Below are 18484 nucleotides of genomic sequence, written 5' to 3' on the forward strand. Positions count from 1 at the left end.
AAGTTAGGTTAGGCTAGGTAAGTCACGGTTGCCCTGGGTGGGGGGATGGGGGGGGTTACAGTGTGGTGTACGAGGTGACCCTCCCTCAGGAGCACGCCCCCCCCCCCCCGCCTCCCACAGGAGTCGCGTTCACTTGTGATCAAGCATAGTACGCAAAACACGAGATTCCCATTATAAACATTATATATGCATATTAGAATACAGAGTATAAATTTTGCTTTAGTGTCCGTGTAGATTTCTTCAATAGTTTCTGTGAATTATAAAAATGTGTGTTGTTTAGGGAGTTGTGAGTGCGAGAAGCGGGCTGGGACGCCATTACGCGGTAACGCCACCTTCCCTGCAGGCGCCCGCGCTCTTGAACACGCTTCCTGTCGCCTACACCAGTTGACAGTGTAAGTATGGGGTGTAGTGCACCCCGGTGTGTATCTCGAGTGTACTGGCCACCTGCGGTTCTAGTGAGGCAGGCCAGATAGGAAGGGTGCACTCGGGCTCTGCTGGCAAGTCCTCAATGGGAAGGGATCCCTGCATGCCTTGCCCTCTACCCCTCACAACAACGCTTCTTACACAGCATCTCGCGTTGCCGGGGACACGGTTCTGTTAGCACATCATAGCACAAATGACATAAGTTTGTGTACAGTTTGGGGGAAGTGAGTAAGGAGGCGAGGGAGCACCGCTGCGGGAGACGACGCCGTCGCCTCAGTTACCGCCCAAGACACCCGCCAATATCTTCAGTTATCGTCGTGTCTGGCCTCCTGTGTGGGGGGTACTGAAGGGTGTGGCAGAGCGGTGAGGGGTGCTGAACGGGGAAGGGGGGGGGGCTGGGGCAACGGGTAGTGCTGGGGGGGGGGGGGGAGTGGAACTTGGCCAGTACTTGTTTAAAGATTCAGCTGCTGGGAACCAAAAGTTGCATGTAGCACGGGCTATGGTGAGCCCGTAGTGGACTTACCTGGCACAGGAGCGAGGCTGTAACTGTAGCAGTAGTTTCCTGGCAGTACTGTAATTGCATTTGTCCGTCTGGGTCGCGGTATTCTTATGGGGAAGTGAGGTCTAGCCTCTATGCTCTGCCCATTATCCTTGTTGTACTTGTTGCATTACAGTTATCTTGAGGTTATCTTGAGATGATCTTGGGACTTAGCGTCCCCGCGGCCCTGTCCTCAACCAGGCCTTCTTTTTGTTACACAACCCCAGGAAGCAGTCCATAGCAGTTCTCTAACTCCCAGGTACCTATTTACTGTTAGGTAACAGGGGCATCAGGGTGATAAACATTTTGCCCATTTGTATCCGTCTCCACCGGGGATCGAACCCGGAACCTCAGGACTACGAATCCGAAGCACTGTCCTCCCAGCTGTAGGCTGAGTGGACAATAGTTAATAGCTTAACTATTCTGATGCACATTGTTTTTTTCCACTAACATCCTAGAGCAGTGGGTGGTGGTACGTGCTGGGGTAGTGGGAGGAGCAGTGGGTGGTGCTGGTTCAGTGGGTCGTGATGAATCACTGGAGATTAATCTTGCACACAGATAAAATAAAATAATCGCTAATGGAGTCAATCTGCCCTATACTTAAACTTAGTTCGGAGGCAAGATCAAAGAACTGAGGTTTAACCTAGCAACCACAATTAAGTAAAATACCAACATACTGGAACAAAAGATATGGAAGGAAATGTAGAATAGAACCAGTGAGGAGTAGAGGTGCCATAGACACAATTAGAAAGCACTGTCTAAACATCAGATTCCACAGCTGTTCAATATTCTCCCAGCAAGCATTAGAAATATTGCCAGAACAAAGGTTGATATCTTCAAGAACCAATTAGGTAAGTTCTTGCAAGACGTACTGGATCAACCGAGCTGTAGTGGATATGTGGGCCTTCATGCTGCTGCAAGCAACAGCCTGTTTACAAAGTTATCACAAAGATGAGCCTGGCCTCAGGCTGGGCTTGGGGAGTAGAATTCCAGAGACCATCTCCAGGTAAGATCCAGGTAAGGCGAGTGTTGACCAGCCGTGGATGAGAAAAGATTAAATTTTTGTTAAATACAAATGAGTGGGATTTGAGGTGTAGGAATGATTATCGCATGAAGGGTTGAGTGAGGGGTAATAGGAATGGTTGTTAGTAGGTGTGCTCACTTAATTGTGCTTGCGGAGGTTGAGTTTATGCTCTGATCCTGCCTCTTAACCCTCACTAAAATCATATATACATTTGAGTCTGTTGTGTGTATGTAGTCTGATTTCACCACTTCACTTTAGTCCATTGTATTTGTTCACAACTGTCACTGAAAAGAGATTGATGTTTCTGTGGCTCTTCAGGGTGTTTAGTTTGTGTTTGTCCCCTCTTGTTCATATACTACCCATTTCTTACTGTCCTTGTCTGTCCTGTCTTTCCCCCAAAGAATTTCGTACTGTAAGCATGTCTTTTTCTAACTTCTACTGACAAGAGGTTTAACCCTCCTCCTCGGCTCTTTTGTTACTTGCAATCCAGAGGTATGCTAGTAGCATACCTCTGGATTGTCTCGAGCTCTGTTATATATTTTTAAGAGGACAAGGACTCCTATTCAAAATTTGTACGACTTGTGTGGTATACAGGGTTTCAAATGATTCTAAATTAGTTTCTAACAGCAGTTCGTATGTTGGCTATGTTTGTATATGTAATTCATATCCTGAGGGGAGGCAGTTGGTGTGATATAACCCAGGGTGGTTTTCTCTCCCATTTGTTACTTTGTTTGGCCTCCTGTATATATTTTTAACCCATGCTTAAATTGTGTAGCTATACTGTATATACTTGATTTTCTTTATTTCAGACTAAACAGATTTGGAAGAATTTGAGATGTCATCTCGTGCACTTGGAAGAGGTCACCGAGGGGGTGGGATACGAGGGGGTTATGGACCACGAGGAGGCGGTCTCTGGACTGCTCATCGTGGAGGCCATCGAGGTGGAAGACCAGATTTTTATCAGCCAAATCATGAGGGTCGATCACCACGTCCTTTCCACCGGCAGCATGATCCTGAGAAACTCTTGGCTTCATTGGGGCCTGATGCACAGCTGGCTCTTACAACAGCAATTATAAATTCTGTGCTGAAGACTTCAGTAAGTTTTAGATATGTAGTTTCTTCGTAAAATGTGAACTTATTCAGTGAACAGTACACTTGCCTGAAGTATTACTGTGTACAGTACTTAAATACGAAGGAACTGAAAAACTATGCTTGTCTATACTGTATTGTCATAGATGTGATTGTTCTTCCCACCTAGTTGAAAATTACATGCTATTGGTGGGACTGGGTTATTAGATTTAAGATTTTTTTTTTTTAATCTAATATGGGATGTTTATGTAGGAAGAAAAAGAGAGCCGTGGATTTCGGGACGACCGTGACATGAGTTATCGCCACCAGAGAGATACAAGACGTGAAGGTCGAGGAGGTTATTACAGGGTAAGTTGCTGTTGCTTTTAGACTTGTTTATTCTGTTTCAAATAATTTACAGGCAAGCTTAGACTGTAGATAGCTAGTAAGACAATTAACCCTGCTCTTATTATAAAATATGCATTATTATATAAAGTAGACAAATTTTACAATAAGCTGTGGTTAATTGTGCTGGTAGGCTAAGCTGACAGACATAATTTAAATATTAGTTTAAAATATTTCTTTAATAGTGTTAAGAAACTATTGGTGAGTCTTTGTACCCATTAGTCCACATAAAGACAGGAACGATGTTGACCTTAAATTAATTATTAATAACAAAAGATTTCACATTCAAGCTCTTATGGAAGCACATCTCAACATTAAACAGGAACCTAAAGCCTCCAGTGAGATTGCTTCTTGATTGATGAAAATGTAAATGTAGAAAATATGGGATATTTGTATTTTTGAAATGAAAGTAACTTGCAATGTCAGATCTTGGAAGATAAAGCAGCATCACTAGAGATTACAAGCTGCTGAAAGCCCTTTAGCCAGAGTTCATTGTGAATGAGAGTTCCTGGTTGCCCATTTGATTGCTGACAACAAATATTCTAATTGGACTTGGGTAGCATTCCAAGAATCTAAATTGATGTTATAAGAGATGCAACCCTGTGCATTCTAGGCACTTAGATGTAGTATATACTGTACTTAATTAGATTGTTTGGAGGTTATCATCAGCCAGCCACCAGGCAGTGCCTTAGGCTGATGTGATGAACCTCAAGCCGTGAGTCTCATTCATTCAGGAGGAGATGCGACTGCGCAGACAATATGCTGAGCCCCGCAGATATGAACCAAGGTGGTACAACGAGGAGGGGCGGGGCCATCACTATGAACGAGAGAAATCCTCTGCTGGCCCCCCTCGCTACCGTTATGGCAACAGAACCCCTGGCCCATCCAAGAGGCGGCCCTCTCCCCATGGCCACCCTGGGCCCACATACAAGCGACAGAGGTAAACACCACGGAGACATCATGTCATGATTTAAATGAATTTCTGATTCTTCCAGCAATTGAGCAATGAAGGAAGCCAGTAGTGACTGGATGTCGAAAAGTGTGCATACTGTGGATGCGAAAGGCTAACATTCACAAGCCAACAAAATTTGAGAATCCACTGAAACACTGATGAACTTTGATGAAACAAAACCAGTGGCATCATATGTGAAACTGTGTGTATGTATGTGTATGTGTGTACACATGTGTATATATGTGTGTATGTATGTAATTACCTAAATGTACATGTTTACCTAAATGTAGTTATGGGATGAGAGCTTATGCTTGTGGTGTCTTGTCTTCCCCATGCCTATAATCTTTTTTTGGCATATGATGCTTTAAAATTGCTGAAGGTTTTGGCTTCCACCATTACCTATGAATTGTTCCAACTGAAAAAAGAATTTTTGTGGCAACTGTTTTCTCAGCTTAAATCTGTGGCCTTGTGTTTTTAAAATTTTGGGGTTCAAAAATTCCCTTTTGTTAGCTGTCACTATTATGTATTTGATGGTCATATCTCCTTGTTTTACCGTCTAGCTTTATCATTATTTAACACCTCCAGCCTCTTCTCTTAGCTTTGTTTTTCAGTTCTGAAAGACATTTTGTAGCTTGTTTGTAATCTTTCTAGTTTATTGATGATATTCTTGAGATAGAGATATGGACACCATACAACTTCTGCATATTCCAATTTTGGGCTCGCAAATGTCATGAACAATTTCTTCCGTATTTTTCTATCTTGTAGTTAAGAGATTTTGAAGTTTGCAATCATAGTGTAGGCTGCTCTAACAATGCCCTTGATGTGGTCCTCTGGTGACCATTTACTATCCAGAATTTCCCCTAGATTTGTTTTTAACACTTTCGGGCCCCGGGCAAGCTCGCCGCCAACTCAAGAGGTCGTGCACCCGGCTAGCGCGTAGCGATACCGAAATGTGTATACTCATTTCAGTTTTCTCGCCTTAATTCTCGTGCTACATCGTTCGTTTTGATATCAGTGTTCGCAATAGAATTCCCTACAGGTGTATAGGCATATAATGTCCAAAAGCCTGGCGTGACTTCCCGCAGCAAAGCCTAAAGTCGGCAAAAGTTAACCATGAGCGCACAAAATCCGTAAAATGTGTGTACTCGTTTCAGTTTTCTCGCCTTAATTCTCGTGCTACGTCATTCGTTTTGGTATCATTGTGTTCACAATTAAATTCCCTGTAGGTGTATAGGCATATAATGTCCAAAAGCCCGGCATGACTTCCCGCAGCAAAGCTTAAAGTTACCCGTGAACGAGCCCCAATTTGCACACCTCAGCCTAATGTGTGTAGTCATTCAGTTTGATAACCTCAATTTTCGTGTTACGTCTTTCATTTTGGTATCATTGTTCGCAATCTAAAGGCGCGTATTTTAAAACTAGTCCCCTAATAATAGAACAATAACTAGAATTTTAACAAATATTTTAATTTTGGACGCTCATCATCACAAAATTATTTATATCTTTCCAGTGTTCTGACATAACTTTTCGTGTTACATCTTTCATTTTGTGTGTTTATTTAATGTATGACCCAGAATTAATTAAGGTACTCCCTAGGAGATGATATCACTCCTGTTGAGAATGCCTGGTCTAGTTCTATGACAGTTTCATTTTGCACAGACACTTTAGAACTGTTCAATTAATATTTCACATTTCCTTTTCAGTCCATAAATAGCTGTCTCATTTCTATTTTCTGAATTTGATCTTTTACTTGCAGTTTGCTTTTTATGAATTTATAGAATTGGCAAGATTGTTTCACATGTTTAACATATCAGCTATCCCTTTCTCAAAGTTTTGTTCTCCCCCCCCCCCCCCTCCTTTTCACTGTTGTGTAGTTTTGTGCTTGTTTGTATTACTGGTATGTTTGAAGGCAAGCCTTTTCCTATATCAAATACTTTTTTTTCTGGTCCCCTCACAGTTACTGTTGAGCCTATCCTGTTTTCTAGTTTTGCATTTCTATTTAAGTATGAAATTTTGGGTGTTGCACATCTCAAAATTTGGCATACAGTACATGTTTATTATCTTAAATCTTTTCAATTAAAGCCATGAAAAACTTGCTAAGTTCCCCATAGTGTCCTCTTCTAGTTGAGTTTTCTGCTTTTTCATTTGACCTATTCTTTTCTAGATTATAACATTAGGTAATATGTTACCCAGGTACCTGACGGTGCCTGGGTTTGTCTCCTTCATCTCGTCCCTCCCATTTTCTCTCCCTCCCTCCTGTTTTCTGCCTCTCAAAACATGCAATATTTACGCATCCACAGATACACAATGTTACCACAGCATTAATTTTAACGTTGTGGTTGTATTGTTTGTGTGATGACCAACTGAAAATTTATTGGAAAAACTGAAAAATCAAACCCTCATTTCATACTTTATAGGAGTCAGTGGTTAGTGTAATAGGAGCAAATCCTACACTAGGGGCATGGGGGTAGATCCCAATTCCCATATGGCACTCCATACAATCAAGAATCACCATGGAACACTGTGAGAAGCTAACTGCAAGCATCTGGCCTCCAACCTCAGATTAAGACATTCTCTTTTATAGATATGGATTGCATGTTTGATTTCCAAGAGCACATGGTTGTTCTTTCCTAAATGAGGAAAAAATTGAGGATCAAGGATAGCTTTTTAACTGTTAAATACCAAATCCAGTATTGAAGGAACATTCCCACATCCCTCATTTCTACCCCTAATCATTTTACTATTTAAAGATTGTTTTTCTTGTCTTCTTTTGATAGATCTTGTCTTAATAACTAAACTTTGCCATCCTCATCACAGTGGAATTTTCTGACATTCTTAAACACTTCTGCCATTTGTTTAGCTCTACTAGGGGTCACTTTTAGAGTAAGATTATTTTGCTTTTCCGTCTTCTATAACCATAAATATTACCTTTGGTTGTAAGGCTTTAAGCTAACCCAACCATTTAATTTATCATTAATACTATTGATACTATTGTGGGTCTGTCTGACCTAGACATTAGCTTTTCTTTTCATCTAAAAATTAATGGGGATTTCTGTGTTTTTAGTGGGTGTGTAATTACAGATCGAGAGTTATATGTGGTGTTCTGTCATCCCTATAATAATATTTTGGCACCTTTGTTTTCTAAACTCCAGTCTGTGGCCTCTTGTTGTAGATGTTGAAGGTTTTAAAAATTCCTTCTTGTCAACCTTGTCGATCCCTGTCGCAGCTTTGTATGCGGCGATCATATCTCCTCGTTTTCTTCTAGTTGATAGCTTTGACATGTGAAATTATTTGAGTCAACTCATAGCTCTTGTATTTTAGGTCTTAAGCCATTTGGTAGTACGTCTTTGACATTTTCTATTTTGCTGATGTGTTTTATTAGATATAACATTAAAAGATGTACCCAGCTTTGCCTGGGTCTCCCCCCCCCTTTCTCCCTTGTCTACCCCCCGTTCTTCCTCGCCTACCTCCCGTTCTCCCTCGCCTACCCCCCCTCGTTCTCCCTCGCCTACCCCCCCCCCCTCGTTCTCCCTCGCCTACCCCCCCTCGTTCTCCCTTGCCTACCCCCCCTCGTTCTCCCTTGCCTACCCCCCCTCGTTCTCCCGCGCCACACCACCCCCTCGTTCTGTTTGTCCTTTTTCCATGTTTAGGTTTCCTGTTCATCTTTTGTTATCTTGAGGATGTTTGTGTTCATAAGGATGTTTGTGTGTGTAATTGTGTATATCTGTGTGTATAAAAAACCATACATAAAGTACATTACATAACTATATAATGAAGTATTTTGTACCTAATGGTAAAGTTGATCTTACAAGCCAAATTTTCTTAAATATTAAATTTGCCCAAAATTTTCTTCCATGAAATGTTACTTTTTAATTATAATTCACGTGATTTTTTTTCATTTAAGTCAAAGCTAACCATGCAGATTACTTCAGTAATGATTGGCATGGGTAAAACCAGGCCTAATTTAGTTAGAAATTCTCTATTATATTAATATTATAGTTGTGAACTTTAAAAAAGGAAATACAGTACAATATTTGAAAAATATGTAAAATCTCTCTGGCTATTAGGTAGAATGTGTGTTGCCTCGAGTCTTGGATTTGTAGGCCAAAATGCGGCTCTTTCTATTGGGTACGAGAAAAATTTATATACTGTGTTGTGTGTGTACGTATGCGTGTTTTCGTGCTTGTATGTATTTGTATCTGTACTTGTATGTGTATATGTTTTGAGTGTCTATATATATATGCATGTGCATATTTATATATAAATACACACACTAGTCCTGCATGGACTTGAACTGGGATCCTCTTAACTGTAGACAGGCCATTTTATCTTCATCCTTTTAATACCACACAAGAGTAATAGGGCCTGCGTCATGTTTAAGAGGATTTTAATCCTTGTTGGATTACTGGATTGTATATATATAAATATATATATAATCACACACATATATATACATACACACGATCAATGTAATCAGTTATAAAGCTCTTGATTAGTGAACTTGAAGGACACTACAAATGGAAAATGATTTTGACTTGAGAAATTCAAAGAAATGTCAGCCACAGAAAGAACTATTCCATGAACATGAGTATAATAATGATGATGATGAAGCCTATGCAGCCAGGAAGCTCCCTCCTCCTCATGTTCTCCACAGTATGGGTGGACACAATACATGGGACTTGGAGTGATAAGTATAGAATATTTCCTGATCATAGACAATTAAATACGTATGATGACCAAACCACACACCAGAAGGTGAAGAAATGACGACGTTTCGGTCCTTCCTAGACCATTATCAAGTGTGTGTCATCAAGCCATTATCACATGCGACTTGATAATGGTCCAGAACGGACCGAAATGTCAGTTTCTTCACCTTCTGGTGGGTGGTTTGGTCATCACGTCTTCAGCCACGTTATTGTGACATCGTCTGCCGTTAAATATGTATTTTATAATTTACCTTTAAGTAATTTTGAGTGAGTGGGATTTAAGTGCTTTATGTAGTCTTCTTAAAGTGTAAATGAATTTGGTTTAAGTTGTTAATTGAACAATTATTATACATTTGTAGTTCAAGAAATTTAAGAATTGGTTATTTATATGTACAGTATTCCAATAATTTACAGATATGATACAGGAGAGATATAATAAGATGGTTTTGTAGTCTTACACACGCACATGTGCACATTCCATTTATAATTTCAAAAGTAGACACGATACAAAAAGGGGGTCAGGAATCGCTGCTTTTGACAACTAATGGCTCAAAAGGGGCATCTAAGATTTGAATCTATGGTGCAGCCACAAATTGGTAAGCATGCACCGACACATGCATGAGGTGAATGAGAGGGGCATGTAAATGGGGTCCCAGCCATCATAAATGTAGAGCTCTGCAGTAGAAGGTGGCGGACACATTGAAAAAGCTATGAATCTGAGAATTTCGAGTAAGGGTCAGTGAAGGCAATAAGACAAACCATAAACATGGTGTTGGAGGATACACCGGTTCCTCAGGCAACACAGGATTTTTGGGGGGTTCTGTAAGAAAGAAATAAGCAGGGAAGGCATTCTTGGCAGATTAGTCAAAATGAGAGAGGCTAAAGCTTCACGAGGACTTTCTAGCATTAGGAAAATAAAGAACTGAAAAGGAAAAGAAGTTTTTACAGGAGAGAATTTTGTAAAGGGAGTCATGTGTTGAATGCTCTAATGATGCAGAAGGGTCAAATTAAGGAGTTATTGAAGGAAAATGAAACCTGGAAAGAGAGTGAGTTCATATTTGAGGGTTTTCTGTGACACTACACAGGAATTATTGCAAATCAAATATTCTCTTAATATTAGGGTTTGCTATATTTTATTTTTCATTTACACAAAAATAACACTATACCTTATTTAATGTGGTGTCAGAGTTGAATGTTAAGTTTTTACCAATTATGCATCATATTTTATTCAAATTGAAATTGTATTTTATCTAATAGTTTGAGCTTCAGAGCTGACCATTGGGACTGGGTGGCAACACTTCATAACTTGACTGCACTATGCTGCTTGGCACATGATCTTAATAGATCATACCATAGTCTTTGCACTCTTGAAAATATTTAATATTACACACCTGGCTGTTTAAGGGTTATTCATGGCATCTATACTTGACACAACCCAATTCATATCCTAAATTTTGTTAGCCTGAGGATGCATTTTGGGATTGATCTTGTGCAGTCAAACCCCCTGTTTCCTGTCTCATTTTTATGCCTTTTCTCTCCACAATGTAATGCCACTTCCAAACTATTCCCCAGCCGACACTGTAAGCTACTGAGAAAGCTTTCTGCTTGCTATTCTCGGCTCTCCTATGCAGATGGAAACGAGCAGTTACTGTTCTAGCCTTTCTACGTTCCTAAAAATTATCAAACGGTACAGCTATTTATAAGTTATAAATTGAGGTGCACATGTTTAAAAATAGTTAACAGCAAATGGGGGAGGGGGGAGGATTGCAGAGAGAGAGATTGGAGCACAGAAGGAAATTGCAAATAGTGATTGAAGCAGTGTTGGGGTTAAGGTATGGGACAATGTCTTGTCCCATTTACAATTCATCTACCTTCCTCCTCTCTGTCTCAGTTTCTTTATCATCAGCGTCCTCATTTGTCTTCTACATCCAACCCCTTTCTAGTCTTGGTCTTGGATTACATTCTCATTATTACTGGATAACAAATTGCATGCAATTCTTGATTACCTCTGCTTTTTAGAGGTGGTAAAGGAATGGAAGTTTAAGGTGTGTGTGTGTGTGTGTGTGTAAATGAATTGTTATTTTCTCTGGTTTACTTTTCTCAGAGTTTATAATAATCTTGTATTTAGGGAGATATGCATCTGAATATTTTGACTCTTAGGTGATATCATATTTTAACTAAATATGTTCTTGGAAAATTTTGCAAAGTTTAATAATCCTGTTTTGTAGAATATATAACAACTTTCTTCCTATTTTTAGTTGGAGGGAAATACCAAAGATTGGTTAAATTACTGGCATTAGTAATGTTTTAATGACACTGTTCATCAGAATGGAGAGGTTTGAGACAGATGAAGGTGAAATTGCACATCACAGAGATGATGAATTTATGGAAGACGAAGGCCCGGAAGAAAATGAAAGATCACGTGACCGAGAGCGGCATGGTTCCATATCCGATGAAGAGCATGGTAGACGGGATGTCGAGAGCAGCAGCGGAGGAGGAAATAAGGAAACTGAAGGTGGTCCTAGTGGTGTTCAGGTGACAATTCGTGCTGATGGTGAACGAGCAGTCAACAGTGAGGGACATGTACGCCGAGTTGCTGGACGGCTCTTTGTTGAATTACGATGCCCTCATTGCCCAAACCAGAAGTCGATTACTTTTAAGGTAAGCTTTTTTAATCAATACAAATATTACATATGTACACTGCTGCAACTATGTATTTATAAACCATATGCTTCCTCAGGTCTTTATTTTTTAACTAAACCTGTTCTTTAAGAATTGTTTATCGTTGCTTTTTAAGATTTGTTCCTTTTTAAGACCACAATTTGAGGTTACCTCTAGATGATTCTGAGGAGCAATGTCTTGGCAGCCCGGTCTCTGACCAGGTGTCTGATGGTTATGTGTAAAACCCTGATTTCGTGGAAACAGAGGACACAAAAAGGGAAGAGGGAAGGTAGCACAAAGAGGGGAGGAAAACACAAGGAACGAGGTAAGGGGGGGGTGGAGGCAAGAAGGGAAGAAAGAGCTGAAAGGGGGAGGGGGGGGGGTGGCAGGGCATGCAGGGACAGGAGGCCAAGTTAGGCTCCTAACTTGTGGGTGAGCCGGTGGCTGAGCGGACAGAACACTGGACGCGTGATCCTGTGGTCCCGGGTTCGATCCCAGGCGCTGGCGAGAAACAATGGGCAGAGATTTTCACCCTGATGCCTCCTGTTACCTAGCAGTAAATAGATACCTGGGAGTTAGTCAGCTGTCACGGGCTGCAGGCCTGGTCGAGGACCGGGCCGCGGGGACACTAAAGCCCCGAAATCATCTCAAGATAACCTAAGAAAGCCACGGAGGAAAGCAGAGCTGGAATATAGACATAGAAAGGGAGAAGGGGGGGAAGAAAACGAGTCAGCTGAGTGGTTGCCGAGCACCTGACTGTAGTGAGCATGGTCCTTCGCTGGGCACACGACGCCATTCTTGGATGGCCTATCTGGCTGCTGGGCTCATTGCTTGGGTAAGAGGTGCTGGCGTGCTCGATGCAAGGGGAATGGGGTGACGCTGATGGTGTCGACTGGTGGAACAGACTATACCTTAGGAACACAGGAATGATGTTGGGTTTTATCCTGTTGTCATCCACTGTGGTTGATGTTCATGCAACAACCAGGTCGTCGAGGTGGAACTGGAGCAGTCTTCATGCTTCTGGTGTGCATGTGTGGGTCACTGACTGCTGTGGGGCCACTGGTAACTGTGTGGTGCTGGGACTGCTTGTATGCTGCTTGAGGAAAGGGAAAACCCATCCCACCCTGAGATCCTGAGCTATGTGAGCACCGTTCGATTAATGTTAAGATTCTGCCAGGTAAGGAATGCCTGTACCTTAGGGTAGTATCGTGGCCTCGTTACCCGTGAATAGCATTGACTAGGGTTTATTTGCTTCCTGATTAATGGAGGGAGATCCTGCAGAAGTTGTATTGGCGTACACGTGTGGTAGTACGTTTCGTTTCAATGAGGAGCCAGTGACTGGTATTTGTGTGTGTCCAAATTATAATGGTTGCTCTATTGTAATGTTTTACTATTTTCAATGTTCAGAGTTATTGCACTAACGTGACTGCATCATTGAGAGAATGCTCCTACAGATTTTCTCAATTTCAATATTTATACAAGGCAATAGTATGTTGTGTTAAAATTGCCTTTGTTTCCAAGTTTTTAGATTTTAATTTTTATAAGCATACATGTGGAGATAATTGCAATACATAAAACATATTTTCAGGAATACAAGATGCATTTGGTGAGTGACCATCACAAATCGCAATTGAACAGACTAGCTCGGAAGCATTCAGTGGTACTTCGGAAAATACGGATCCAGCAAAGACAGGAACAGAAGGAAATTGAGGCTAAATGGAGAGAAGAAAATGAGGAATTTAAAACTGCTGTCTCAAGGTAAATATTAGTAATTTGTTGCTCTAATAATTTTAACAAATTTTTCATGCAGGCAGGGGACTGCTGGTCACATTGGAGGAGTGTGCACAGTCATGGCAGGTCTACTTCCTCTACAAGGATCATTAATTTTAAAATAAAAGTTTTTTTAAAGGGGGTACAGTATTTAGCATCACACAGTACCAAATAGTACCGATAGAAGTGATAGTTGGCTCGTCTGTTTGCTACCTGACATGCAATTTGTGGCAGCATCTATAAAGAAAAAACAGAAGTCTTATGGTATACAGTTCATGGTATACAGTGCTACTCCATTCTCGATGCACCAGGAACAAACAGATTTTTGCCACCTGTTTCTTCATTCTGTGCACTTGCAAATAACACTCGTGTACACTCTTGGCTTTAGTACCTATAGGTGGGATGTAGCCAAGCTTGTGAAGTGTAAGGTAGTCTTGAAAAGATTGCTTTTAAGGTATTCTGGAAGAGATCTATGGAAAACACCACTGTGGAAGCCACTAACACTGTTCATCTATGCTACTTGTATCAGATGCATCATCACTGAACCCAGAAAATATTTCATCTATGTATCATCTATAAAAATTGGAGATAACACGGGTGAGCATGGGTGGCACTCGGTTACTAATGGATATGCTCACTGTGATGTCCTTATCGGTTTTGTATCACTTGCATCTGACCCCTTTCGTTAGGTCCTTATTGTGCCAAGCTTCATCAATATCATAATATCATAACCCTTATGTTCTTCAAACGATAAGGTCTGAATTTCACCGACAGAGAGCAATCTTTTAACACCGTGTCTGACAAGTGTTTGGGAGCCAGAGGCGCATGCACCACCCATTGAAATTGAAATAAGTTTATCGAGATAAAATATACATAAAGGGATGAGGTAGCTCAAGCTATTCTCACCCCGTTTGCACGACCCATGGTTGCTCACTCGGTACTAAACCAGCCAGCAGCCCTAGGGTATTTTGGATTTTTTTTCCTCCAAGATGGCTACCTCTCACTGGAGGCCTTGAGAGTCCATTTTGTGCACAACCTATCGCACATACGTTTTGAATAGGTATGAAATATTAAAAAGGTGTGTTCTCAATTCGTGCAGTTTCGCACCAACCGAGTTTTCTCGGCTGGCTCAGTCCACTGATTAAGACTTCATTCTAGGTGGTTCCAATAAAAGTATAAAAAGTTAAATTAAATCAGTATTCAAACTAGGTTAAGAAACTTTTATATTTAAGTTTCCTGCTTTTGTAATACATTATCTGAAAAGAATGTTTACTGAACCGCTGGTGTACCACTCGCATACCACTCGCTTAGAACACCAGTCACATTTAACTCCTTCATGATACTGAAATCTCATTTTATTAGCCATCATAATAAGTTTACTGTTTCTTTAAAAACTGTTTTAGTAATATTGTTTGCATGTTAGATACGCCTGGCACTGTGATCGGAGATCTTGATCAGCTTTAATAACTAATTTTCATTTTGCAGATTCTGTGGCACATGCAAGCTGGCCTTTAAATGCCAGGGCAGTAATACCAGCGATGGCATCAGTTATCACAACCGTAGCAAGCTACACAGGGTCAGTTTGAAAGTTTATCATATGCTTCATGTATCATCTTCTCAAGCCTATGGCTCCATGTTGTAAGCTTTATCTTGTAAGCTGTAAATAACTCTTAACCTAATGAGGCTTATTCCATTGTATGAATCATAAACAGCCAATAGTCTAATTCTGCTAAACCATACGTGCAGTGGTCAGGTAAGTTATTTGCCAATTTGAATTTATTAAAGAACACAGTTATTACAGTACATCAAAAATTTTGTATGCAAGTGCAGTGCATTCTCACTCTAATGAACCCTGCTCTTTCAAATTCCTGAATGGTCAGAACAAACTGTTCAGTTGAATATACAAATGAAGCGAGGATGGCTCATCTTGGCCATCACCGAGGCTGAGCATCGGGAGGTAGCTGTGTTATTATTCATTCATTATCTACTTAATGAAAGTGTAAACAATTGTCAGTTCTCTTGAATAAGACGTACTGTAATATTTTACAGTTTATATTATAAAATACTAATATTAACAAAATATACACAACAGCCTAAAGTGAATTTTGTTAAGCCACTCCTACATAGGTGTTTAAATACCATTGCTAGTTGGTTGTCTTGATCAGATATTATCATCAATGTAATTTGTAAGCTGCCCTGTAATTTGTTTTTTTTTTTATTACCAAGATGTCTTACTGGAGCACTCATAATGCTGAAGACTAATAAATAGCTGCCTCACTCCACCCTTGCCAGTTTCCTGAGAAAATTCAGTATTTTGCTTGAATTCAGTTAAAATGATAATACATTATAGATTTTCTTTGATTTTAAGGTACTATAAACTTGAAAAAAGATGGATTTGTAGTTACCTAAATGTGCTTCAGGGTTATTATGAAGATATTTTCCTACACTACTCTCCTAGTAAAGTAAGTCACTGACCATTATGCGTTATTGTGGATGAAGGCCATAACTATGTTTTCTCCCCCCCCCCCCCCTCCTTTTCTGGAGGTGGGGAAAGGGATTAGGGCTGATCCCTTGTGGAACGAATCGGTTTGCCCCATGTAGTTCTTCCAAGCAAGGGTATATTGTATGTGCTTCATTTCTTGACCATACAGTATTCCTAATTAGGGTTATCCAGTGAGAATACTTATTACATTGTAGGCAGAGCTGCCTTCACCACTGGGGTACTAGGAACACCACATTGTTATGCCAGATGATGATAATTTGTGTTTAGTTCTGTTTAACGATCTCTTCAAAATGGTATGGTCATACAAGACATTGATAATCATATATCTCATTGTATAAATATCGCAACTCTTTCATTTCAGATGCAGCGCCACTACCTCCATCCAAGATGTGGTCTCTGCCGCATTACCTTTCCCAGTCGTATGGTATACGAGCATCATATTGCTTCAATAAACCATTTAAGGGTAGGTTAATATTGTTACCCTACTTCTCAGTCATTTGGAAGTAATATTAAAGATGCAAAATTTTAACAGGTAAAAAAATTATATGGTGGTTGGAGAAAGCACCCAGTAAAATTAATTTATTGGGTGAAATTGATGAAAGTAGTAAAAATGTAAATGTGAATCATTTTGCTGGTATAAGAGTGCTAAGAAATGTATCCAAGGTTAATAAAAGAATGTTAGTGTACATGTTGACATGTGGCAAAGCTGAAGGCACCAATAATGAAGCATGGAATTTGCTTGGAGAATTTGGCAGAATTTGAATGTTATACTGTGCGAGATGTTTAAACAAAAAAAAACTACTAATAAGTGGGAATACTGTAATAACTCTTAAGCATTTATTCTGAGCTTGTCCACGTAAGGTAAAGTTTGATTTATATAAATGTTTATTAAAAGCTATAGAACATTGCTGGACACAAATGTCTGTAAAGAAATTTGGTAATAGTAAGTGTATAATATTCAAAACCCCATACATTTTCTTAATGTACATGTAAAGTTTTCAGTGCAGCTCGAGTGTTTCCTACACGGCATGGGTGTTTCTTAATGCAATTGACTGAATTGCAGGTAAGGACGGCCACAATTGACAACCAGGGCGGCAGTCACCAGACTGATGATCACGCTCAAGAGGACGAGGGTGATGATCTAGACCTGGCTAATTTTATGACTCTTGATTCAGTTGGAGAAGATGGTAAGTGTACTTATGCTGAACATTTATATGCTGTGTAGTAAATAGCTTACAGAAGACAAGCTTGTTGGTGGACAAGAGGAGCAATTTACACATGTTAATTTCCCACTGGGATGTAAGTTGGATCCTATTATATGACCTCAGTGTTTTCTCAATAGATACATGATGTAATTGTGATTTCGTTGTGTAGTAATAGACATTTTCCACAGTGGAAGTGTCACTTTTGTCATCAGTGGCAGTCACATTTTGTCAGTGGAAGTGTCAAAATCATCATTTGGGTCATTTGATAAAGTATTTGTATGTTGTATAAACCGACTATTCATGCACAGCATTTCAGGCACCACTTAATAAGTGTAATAGAGTTTGACATTTTGGAACAATATTTAATATTAAACAGTATTTGGTGTTATCTTGAGATGATTTTGGGATTTAGCGTCCCAGCAGCCTGGTCCTCGAGCAGGTCCTCGACCAGGCCTCTTTTGTTACACACTCCTAGGAAGCAGCTGGCTGTATGTCTACCAGGTACCTATTTACTACTAGGTGAACAGACCATCAGGGTGAAAGAAACTGCCCATTTGTTTCCGCCTCCACCGGGGATTGAACCCGAAACCTCAGGACTACGAATCCTGAGCGCTGTCCACTCAGCTGTCAGGGCCTCTTCTGTGTAGGAATGTGTAAGCTAACATAGCAAATGATACACAGTTTTCTAAAGTACTTCTTTATGATGAAAGGTGTAGACTACTTGGAGATTTTAAAATTTTAGCAGTAACTATATAATAAGAGCACGTTTGCGGTATTTAATATTCACAATAACAGCGCACACACACATTGTCTGAATTAGAATGAAGAAATGTGTAAAGTTTATGCTACTTGGTGAGGTAAAAATATAATTGTAAACATGGTACTCTACTTAACCCTTAACCTGCGCAAAAACCTCATATGATGTGTGACATTGAGCTCGGTTCTTAAAATTTTCTGAAACATTCAAATGTTTTGTGAATAATATACTAGGCAAATGCTCTAACTTTGTCTAAATGATACCAGTGTAACTTGAAAAACAAGAAAATAAAAAATAATTATGAAATTGAATATTGAAATCTTCAGATTTTGAAATCGGCTGCAAAAATATAAAAATATCACCGACTGTTCATTTGGTGTTGTTATGCTCTCAGGATAGCATATGATCATCATATTCATATATTTAGAATATAGGTTTTCAGTATTGTTTACTGTAAAAAAAAATTGTCAAT

At 39.9% G+C, this 18484-nt stretch overlaps 1 protein-coding gene across 3 annotated transcripts in view; it reads left to right on the plus strand.

Annotated features, from left to right (window-relative positions):
- The first annotated feature begins 263 nt into the window (after nt 1-263).
- LOC123772849 (RNA polymerase-associated protein LEO1) overlaps nt 264-18484 on the plus strand; it is a 30331-nt gene continuing 12110 nt past the window's right edge. The window contains exons 1-9 of one of the 3 annotated variants that reach the window (XM_045766232.2): nt 264-392; nt 2795-3081; nt 3327-3422; nt 4193-4398; nt 11444-11777; nt 13366-13535; nt 15033-15123; nt 16412-16513; nt 17114-17237. In XM_045766232.2, coding sequence (XP_045622188.2) covers nt 2821-3081; nt 3327-3422; nt 4193-4398; nt 11444-11777; nt 13366-13535; nt 15033-15123; nt 16412-16513; nt 17114-17237 — 1384 coding nt within the window. In that variant the 5' untranslated portion in view covers nt 264-392; nt 2795-2820. Of the gene's footprint in view, nt 393-767; nt 787-2794; nt 3082-3326; nt 3423-4192; nt 4399-11443; nt 11778-13365; nt 13536-15032; nt 15124-16411; nt 16514-17113; nt 17238-18484 lie in introns of those variants that run through there. The other 2 variants (XM_045766324.2, XM_069307595.1) reach the window with 2 other exon arrangements.

This window comes from Procambarus clarkii, chromosome 1, assembly GCF_040958095.1.
Source record: "Procambarus clarkii isolate CNS0578487 chromosome 1, FALCON_Pclarkii_2.0, whole genome shotgun sequence".
Lineage (NCBI taxonomy): Eukaryota > Metazoa > Arthropoda > Malacostraca > Decapoda > Cambaridae > Procambarus > Procambarus clarkii.